A 9,693-nucleotide genomic window follows, 5' to 3' on the forward strand; every position below is an offset into this window, starting at 1 on the left:
GAGCCTAGCAATCTGTACCTTAAACTTTGAGAGCCTCTGCTTATAAAGTCTTTGCTACTTGGGCGTAGTCCAAGGCCCAGCTTTGGCATTCATTCCCTGGAAAGTGAAAATGAAGTCGCTCAGTCGTGTCTGACTCTTTGCGACCCCGTGGACTGTAGCCTACCAGGCTCCTCCGTCCATGGGATTCTCCAGGCAAGAATACTGGAGTGGGTTGCCATTTCCTTCTCCAGGGGGGATCTTCCCGATCCAGCGATCCAGGGATCGAACCCGGGTTTCCCACATTGCAGGCAGACGCTTTAACCTCTCAGCCACCAGGGAAGCCCCTAGAGCTTGGTAGAAATGCTGAATCTCAGGCCTGCATTTTAATAAGATTCCAAAACATTCCAATTGTGACTGATTCACCCTGCAATTGAGCAGACCTCAGAGCTCCTGCAGCCCAGGAGTGGAGGCTGAGCCATGGAAGACAGTGTGTTTCTCCAGGACTGGGTGTGCTGGAGGGTGAGATGTGCCGTCTTGCTGTGGCTGAACTGCCTTCCCTGCCTGGGGCTGGAGCCAGGAGAGGCTCATCTTTAGCCTCACCTCTGTCTTGTGTTTTACAGATTAATTTCATCCTTTTTATAAACATTCTAAGAATCCTGATGAGAAAACTTAGAACTCAAGAAACAAGAGGAAATGAAGTGAACCATTATAAGTAAGTGGAAGGCAAAGACAGGCACTCAGTCAGTCAGCAGGCATTTACGGAACACCTACTGTTTACCCAGCTGGTGCTCGATACTATTAGAGGTAGAGGAGGAGGAAGAACTGGGACCTCATCCCAGGGAGTTTACAGTGGGGTGGAGGGAAGGAGGAGTGGGTCCTTTCCTCTCCATAGAACTGCCCTGGAGGTGGGGAGAAAAGAAATCTAAGCAGGACCCTTGTGGGCAGATATCTCACCCTTGGGATGAGGCTAGGGAGTCAGGGGCCCAAATTCAAGTTTTTATGGGGACAGTGGCCCTCCTTATCTGTGGATTTTGCAACCAAGGATTCAACCAACCTTGGATTGCAGATTGCAAATATTTGGGGGAAAAAATCCAAATCAAAACATTTTCATTGTATGAGGTATTATAAATAATCTAGAGATTATTTAAATATATGGGGACATATGCATAGATTTAAGCAAATACCCCGTTTCATATAAGCAACTGGAGCATCATTGTCTGCAGAGGGTCTGGAGCCAATCCCCATGGGTGCTAAGGGTCGACTGTATTTTCCAGCTTTCACTAGACCTTCACCAGATTTTCAAGATAATGTGATTCAAAACCACTTTAAAACCTTTGAGATGGTCAAGAAAGATGCTGTATTAGTCTGCTCAGGCTGCCATAGCAAGACACCATTAAAGTGGTGACTTAAGTGGTTGACTTAAGAAAGAGAAACTTAATTTCTCACTATTCTGGAGGCTAGAAGCCTAGGAATAAGGTGTTGGCAGATTTGAATTCTCCGGAGGCCTCACTCCTTGGCTGGTATACAGCCACTTTCTTGATGGGTCCTCACATGACCTTTTCTCTATACATGTGCAATCCCCCTATCTCTTCTTAAAAGGACACCAGTTGATTAGACTACAGTCCCACCCTGATGGCCTCATTTAAACTTAATCACCTCTTCATTGTCCCTATCTGCATATACACTCACATTCTGAGGTACTAGGGGTTAGTTAGAGCTTCTACTTAAAATTTTTTTTTGTGGGGAGGGGGATACGGTTCAGCCCATGACGACTGTTAAAGGCACATCAGTGTCCACCAGAGGCTTTCTCTGTGACGTTCTGGGTTCTCAGAATCTGGCAGAAGCCTGGATGACTTGGTGACAGATTTTCCTAGGGTATCTTTAGAGCAGTGGCTCTGAAGTAGGGTCATGCTGGGGTCAAGAATAAAGTTGCCAGATAAAATAGAGGATGCCCAGTTTAATCCGAGGCTTGGATAAATAGCTAATAGTTTTTTTGGTACCTACACCAAAAAAAAAAAAAAAAAAAAACACAAAAAACTATCAGCTGTTTATCTGAAATTCAAATTGAACTGGGCATCCTGTATTTTTGTTTGCTAAATTTGGCAACCTACCCTGGGAAGAAAACAAAAGAGCTTCTCCTTACAGATATTCATTAACCAACAAATGAGAATGGTGGCTTTGCTAATAATATGTTAGACAGTGTGTGATATCTTAATAGTTACATATGCACATATGTTATAGCGTCATTCCTGTGGCTACGGGTTCAAAGCATTTTACTGATAAGGTTGCATAATCCAAGAGTTTGGAGAGTGAATCCAGGTACTGGGTGTGTGGGAGCTGGAGATTTTCCAAAATGAAAGCTAAATAAACAAGCAGTGGGGACACCGTGGCAGAGCCTCCTGCAGTCAGGCAAGATGGGGGTGCTTGTGGGTGTGGGGTTGCCGGAGACTGCAGTGCCTCTCTGCCCCCAGGCGTCTGGCCAAGTCCACCCTCTTGCTGATCCCCCTCTTCGGAATCCACTACATCATCTTCGCCTTCTCCCCCGAGGATGCCATGGAGATCCAGCTGTTTTTTGAACTGGCCCTTGGCTCATTCCAGGTAAGCTCCAGGGGCAGCAACTTGAAGGTGACAGGAGGCATTCTTTCTCCTTAGGCCAAAACCCAGATCTTCCCGAAGGCAGAGGAGTGCCTCATCTGGCAGAGACCCAGGAGAGGCAGGGGCAGGGCCTCACTGTGCTGTGTGACCCTCAGAGGGTCCCAAGTTCCCCACCAGTCACGTGTCATCCGGCGGTGGGAGATGCAACTCAGGAGAGAGAGACTGACTCCAGGGACGGCAGAAGGGAACGTAGCCCTGGTGCACTAGGTCACACAGCCCTCAGCCGTTAGAAACAATGCAAGCAGTGAGGGCTTGAGCTGAGCCATCGAGGAGTGGAGGGGGGCAGGAAGATGAGCAGAGCGGGAGAGGGGGTGGGGTGGAAGGCTGTTTAGAAGAATATCCTCATCTGCACACTGGAAAGTCCATAAAAACGCCCCGAGCTGAAAAATCCAGAAGTAACCACATCAGCATATTATGCAGAATCCGTCAGGAGAGTTCCAAGTCTGCGGAACAGGAAACACAGGCAAGGAGGTCAGGAGGCTACTGTTTTTTTCTTTTCTCTCTTTTCGTTTTGGTGACAAGAGACATTTGACTCTTTGAAACAAATTACATACACAATTTACTAAAAATAAAAACCAACTTTAAAAAAAGGGGAAAAAGAGGAGAGGAGAACCGACCTACCTACTAATTCAACAAGATGTTGTAGTTAAAAAATATAGTAAACCTATTTGGCCAGAAGAAACTTTTAACATGAATCCCAAACTTCACAATGTTATTTGTTTATTTACTCATAACTATCTCCTTCCAAAAATAATGATGTAGCTTTCAGAGAAAACATACAAAGGACAAAAAATAAGCAGATGAGGGATCAGTGAATAAAGAAAATAAAGCCAAAATTGAGTTCATACACAGAAACAAGTTTGATGCAGTTCTCTAAAGAGGGGAGAAGTGTGTCATAAATTTTGGTCTGGAGCTTCCCAGTAGCCAAAGCAAAGACAGGAACACACTCTGTTTCAAGACTTAGATGTAAGCAGCCTGGTTCCCAGGGAAAGCCTAGGATTATAGTCTTGGGGCCTGAGAGAAATCTCTCCCTGTGGGTTTTTCTGAAGAAGCCAGCTTGTCATCAGCACACAGCCCATCCACAGAGACTTCCTCACCTGAGCAGGCCTTGGCCTCAGGGTGAGGCTGGGTGCCTCCCTCATTCCTGGAGTTCTGTTCCGGACAGGGTGTGCCCAGGGTCATCTCCCCCTGTCCTGCTCAGGTTCCAGGGAAGTCACATCAAGAAACGCATTCCTGAGTGGGGTCTGGCCCTAACCCATGCCTGCAGACCCCACCCCAGGGCTGTCCCTGCTGCACTCTTCTGAGCCTGTTCTCTGCCCAGAGACTCTCGCTGGCACCCCAGACCCCTGGAGACTTAGTCTCTGTGTATAATCATGAGATTTTTCTCTGGATTAAGAAGTTTCTGTGTAACATGGGGGAAGGTTGGGCTCACCATGGCCCTTTTATCAGGTGGGCAGGGCTGTCCAAAGATGGGTGGAAGGTCTTGACCAGCTGACAGAAGTGGGTAGTGACCCCGATGAGACCCAGGACTGCATAGATGAAGACTTCCTGTCTCTGGAACTAGGCTTGTGGCTAGGGCTGCAGACTACACCCAATGGAAGGCCATTTATCTCTTCTCTGGGGACGTGCTTATTAAGAGAAAACTGAAAGCACTTTCCTAAATGTTCCCATAGGAATGTTTTAGTTCAATTCAGTTCAGTTGCTCAGTCATGTCCGACTATTTGTGACCCCATGGACTGCAGCTTGCCAGGCTTCCCTGTCCATCACCAACTCCCAGAGCTTACTCAAACTCATGTCTATTGAGTTGGTGATGCCATCCAAACATCTCATCCTCTGTCATCCCCTTCTCCTCCTGCTTCAACCTTTTCCAGCATCAGGGTCTTTTCCAATGAGTCAGTTCTTCACATCAGGTGGCCAGTGTCTTAGAATTTCAGCTTCAGCATCAGTCCTTCCAATGAAAATTCAGGACTGATTTCCTTTAGGATGGACTGGTTGGATCTCCTTGCAGTCCAAGGGACTCTCAAGAGTCTTCTCCAACACCACAGTTCAAAAGCATCAATTCTTTGGCACTCAGCCTTCTTTATAGTCCAACTCTCACAGCCATACATGACTACTGGAAAAATCATAGCTCTGACTAGACGGATCTTTGTTGGAAAAGTAATGTCTCTGCTTTTGAATATGCTATCTAGGTGGGTCATAGCTTTTTTTCCAAGGAGCAAGCATCTTTTAATTTCATGGCTGCAGTCACCAGCTGCAGTGATTTTAGAGCCCCCCAAAAATAAAGTCTGTCACTGTTTTCATTGTTTCCCCATCTATTTGCCATGAAATGATGGGACAGGATGCCATGATTTCAGTTTTCTGAATACTGAGTTTTAAGCCAACTTTTAAACTCTTCTCTTTCACTTTCATCAAGAGGCTGTTTAGTTCTTCTTCACTTTCTGCCAAAAGGGTGGTGTCATCTGCGTATCTGAGGTTATTGATGTTTTTCCTGGAAATCTTGATTCCAACTTGTGCTTTATTCCAGCCCATAGGAATGTTTACGAAGTAAAAAAAGATCTTTAAGGGTGTTTTTTTTTTTTTAAAAAAAGAACCATTGTTCAAATACAAACATATATCATTTATTATATTTTATACATACATATAGTGATATAATAAATATTTTTAAAATTCTGTATTATGGAAATTTTTTCCATATACAGAAGTCAAACGAGCAATATAATGAACCTGCATATAGCCCTTAGCCTTCTGTGACCTGACCTATTTCACCTCCATCCACTCCCCATCTCTCATCATTTTAAGCAAACTCAAGCCATCATGTTACTTCAAATGTAAACATTTTAGTATATACTTTCTGAAAGACAAGAACTTAAAGGACACACGCAGAACCACAATACCATTATGACTGTCATATATTTCTTTAGAAGTTTAGAAGTTTATTAGGGGCTTTCCTGGTGGCTGACAGTAAAAAATCCGCCTGTAGTACAGATCTGGGTTCGTTACCTGAGTTGGGATGGTCTCCTGGAGAAGGGAATGGCTACCCACTCTAACAGTGTTGCCTGGAGAATCCCATGGACAGAGGAGCCCGACAGGCTACAGTCCACAGGGTTGCGGAGTCAGCTCCTCCTAATTATAGAAATACTTGCTTACTGAGGAAAATTTGGAAGTAAGGAGAAGTTAAAATAGAAAGGCAAATTCATCCAAACTCTCATAACCCAATGTAATAACCTCTGTTAAATTGGTGTGTTTACTTCTAAGTCTCCTTTCTAGCCAAGAAGACATCCACATGTACACACACTTACACACGTGTAATTGAGATCATGATGTGTGGTTTTTCAATCCTCCTTGTTATATTTAATTCTCTATCATTCCATCATGAACATTTTCTCAGCTCTCTAAAATTCTTCAGAGACTACATTTTTAATGACTGTATAAAACTGGCATTTCCTAAACTTGTTGCCTGTGGGAAACCACCCTTTACTTACCTGGGGCACATCTAACCTGCCCTCACCCAGGGCTCCTGCCCTCACTTGAACAGAGAGACTGTGTGTCAACATCTCTGAGGCTGGGCAACCCTGGTCCAGAGAGGGGCAACAGCCTGACCTCCAGCTCCAGGCCCACCAAAACCCGTAACTCAGGTCCCCCACCTGGAAGCAGGGAGCCTCCCTGCCTACCTTCCAGAGCTCTGGCAAGGATTAAGTGAAGTGCCTGGAACCCAGAAGCCATGATTACATAGGCTAAGCTGTGGCCCAAATCCAGCTCTTGTTTATTGCAAAGCCTGCCTTTCACACTCTCTGACAGCAACTCCTAGTCAATGATGCACATTTGAACCATCTGGGGCTCTTTCAGAGCTGCTGCTGGTCCCACCCCAGACATTCGGATTTGGGGCACAGAGTGCACCTAGGCCAGAGCTCCCAAGTGATCCCCATGTGTGGCCAAACTTGGAAACCGCTGCCCTGAATACATGTTCCTGCCCCACCCACATAGTCCCCGTTTTGTGTGACATCATCCATGTCTGAGACTCCAGAGCAGATCCTTCTAGTTTGTCTCTAAAACTCTTGTTAGAATGCCGGGATCCCAGAGTAGTTACGTGCATGAAACCCACTGTAAATGGGCTGGTTCATCCCTCTTTGGAATCCTGTCCATGTCTTAAGTAGCCAGGAGCAGGCCTGGTTGGCACTGGGAGGAGGGGTTGGGCTACCTGTAGTCAGGGCTGTGGCACCCAGGCCTCTGTGGGGCAGGGTGCTCACCAGCCTAGGAGGCCTGAGGGCAGGGCCTGTTAGGAAGGGTAGGCTGGCCTTCGAGGGTCCTTAGGTGAGCCGGACATCTAGACTGCTAGACCCTATTCAAAGCTCATGGTTCCCTATAAGCCTTAGGCCTCAAATCCTGCATCTCAGCCTGGAGTCCCTGCCTGGTGGGCTCCATGCCAGAATTCTGGGTATTCCATTGGGAAAAGAGGAGTCCAGATGCTGGAGAGAGAGGGTCCTGATAGGTACGATGCCCACCCCACCAGGGAACTTAAAAGCAAACGTAGCCCTGAGGCCTCTGACCTTGGAGATGTGAGTGGGGAGTCAGGCCCCCTGTTCGTTGGCTGAGACCTGCACTTGAGCTCTGCTCAGACTTCAGTTGCATTAAGCAGAAGCTGCTAACTCAGCCACAGGGACCAGGCAGGTCACTGGAATTAATAAGGGAGGCCATCCTGAGGCATGCCCATCCTGCCTGGAGCTGAGCAGGTGGAGCAGCCATGTGAACCCCTGGGCCTGGGTGGGCTTGTTTGCAGGACCAGCTAGAAATCTGGAGAGGTTTAAACAGGGATAGCTACTCAGAGAGAAAGACAAATGTGTGACTGTGTGGTCAGAGCAGAGCTCTGGGCAGGATGGACAAGTCTCAAGTGCCACCACTCCCTGCTTCTCCTGGATGCCCCACCTTACTAATTCCCATGACCTGCCTGGTCACCGAGGTTGAATTAGCAGCCTCTGTTTAATGTAACTGACACCACCCTGGCGCAGGGCACCTCCCTGGACTGGGGGTCATTCTTGCCCCCAAGGGTCTCAGTCTGTGTGGGTGATGCCAGCACAGCTGGGTGCACTGCAGGGCCAGAAGAGGAAGCCCCTATTCCCTCTGAGGTAGCAGAGATGTGGGAAGGCTCTGAAATAGTCATGGGGAGAAGTGAGCCTGGGGTTGGTGATGAAAGGACCCCAGGGGACTAGGAGGCCTAATGCTGGAACCCCTCACCAATCCCGTTGCCCCTGCTTCCTCCGCAGGGCCTGGTGGTGGCCGTCCTCTACTGCTTCCTCAATGGGGAGGTGAGTGTTCTGGGGTTGCTCTGCTGCCTGGGGAGCTCCCTTATCATTGGATTGTGGTTCAGAAGGGCCACCTGGAAAGGGTGGCAGGGAGCGGGGTATGTTGTGGGTTGGGGAGACCAGGGCCTCCTGGCTCAAAATCTGCCTTCCAGGAGTCTGAGCTCACTTAATGGGATCAACAGAATCACCCAGAGGCCTCATTAAAACAACTGCTGGGTCCCACCTTGTTTCTAAACAGGCAAAAAGGCATCCTTTAGGTCTGGGCTGGAGGCTGAGAATGTTTTAACAAGCACTCCAGGTGATTCTAACCCTCAGGCAAATTCAGGAAATGGAAAGTGCAGGAACCCCAACCCTAACAGAGGCTGCTGACTGCTGGTTGCCTGATGAGTGACCTCAGTCACTGCCCTGATCTGGGCCTAGGGCTTCCCATCTTTAAAGAGAGTGACTCAGGTGAAACGTCTGCCCCTCCATCCTCAGAGACCTCCAAAGAGTGTGACTGCTGAGCAGGGTTGTGGGAGCTGCGCACTTAACTTTCAGTCTCTGCGCTTGCCCAGAGCATCTGGATCAGATCAGGAGGCTCCTGGCACAGAGGCCATGCAGTTGATGTTAGTTGAACACAGTACTGCATGCAAATAAACCCTTCCTGGGGCTGTCAATCATCTGGTTCACCCAGCTTGAATGGGAGTAGCCTCTGATATTTTTCCCAAAAGTCAAGCATCAAACCTAGCCCCAAATGCTTTGCAGCTGGGGGTTGTGAAGGAATTTCCAAAGAGTAGCCCCTTGGTCCCTAGATGAGTTCTGAGCTAGAGTGGCTTCATGGGGACGTGTCCACTTGTCCCAGGTGACCATCTGGAGATTGTGGAACGATCACAGGCCCCTTCTTCAGGATAGGTTTGCTGAGGTTTCTGGTGAAAGGTCCTAAGGGAGAGGGGCCCCTCAGTCCCTATGGATGTCAGGGCTGAAAATGGTAAATCTGAGTGGAGGGGAAGGCATGCCCTCTGGGCAGGAGTGGCAGAGCCTGTGCTGAGGCCCCAGTGGAAAAAGTGGGACTCGGGCAAAGATCACCCTTCCTTCTTGGCTGACTCCTGGTCTCCGGGGGCAGGTGCAGCTGGAAGTTCAGAAGAAGTGGCGGCAGTGGCACCTCCGTGAGCTCCCATTGCAGCCCGTGGCCCCCAGCTCCTCCTTCAGCAATGGCATCAAGGCCAGCCCCTCGGAGCAGAGTCGGGCCACCCATAGGACCAGTGTCATCTGAGGCTGGTCACCCCAGGTCCTGAGGGCTGACTGTTGCAGTAGGAGAGCCTGCTTTCCTGCCAGATGCTGTGTGGTCTCTCCAGTGACTATTACACCCCTCCTCCTGGCCTTGGGGTGGGGTTGTGGTCATGATTCCTCAGAACTGATGGGGCCTGGGATAGCAAAAGGGCCTGGGATTCAGATCTGTTGAGTTTCCTGGAAAGAGTAGTTCAGGGGTCCCAGGAGAGGGCAGGGGAATAAATGGTAACTGGAATGAGACTTGGTATTTGTCGGTCTTCTTGTCCTTGAGACACAAGATGGAGGATGCTGTTCCCCGCTACTTTCTGGAGAAGGGGGCTTCCCTGACCTCCCTGCTCCAGTTTTCAGGAATAAGCTTAGAAGCCCAGTGATCCAGAAGATAGTGAGGAATAATGAAGCCTGGCGTGCTGCAGTCCATGGGGTCACAAAGAATTAGACATGACTTAGCAACTGAACAATAACCAGTGAACCAGAGAAATTGCCCTTGGCC

The 9,693-nt window shown here is 48.4% G+C and overlaps 1 protein-coding gene across 1 annotated transcript in view; it reads left to right on the forward strand.

Annotated features, from left to right (window-relative positions):
• Positions 1-9,443, forward strand: part of SCTR (secretin receptor) — a 71,829-nt gene extending 62,386 nt beyond the window's left edge. The window contains exons 10-13 of the mRNA XM_040227924.1: positions 600-691; positions 2,451-2,577; positions 7,896-7,937; positions 9,037-9,443. Coding sequence (XP_040083858.1) covers positions 600-691; positions 2,451-2,577; positions 7,896-7,937; positions 9,037-9,186 — 411 coding nt within the window. The 3' untranslated portion in view covers positions 9,187-9,443. The remainder of the gene's footprint in view (positions 1-599; positions 692-2,450; positions 2,578-7,895; positions 7,938-9,036) is intronic.
• The last annotated feature ends 250 nt before the right edge of the window (positions 9,444-9,693 follow it).

The sequence above is a fragment of the Oryx dammah genome, unplaced genomic scaffold, assembly GCF_014754425.2.
Source record: "Oryx dammah isolate SB20612 unplaced genomic scaffold, SCBI_Odam_1.1 HiC_scaffold_27, whole genome shotgun sequence".
NCBI lineage: Eukaryota > Metazoa > Chordata > Mammalia > Artiodactyla > Bovidae > Oryx > Oryx dammah.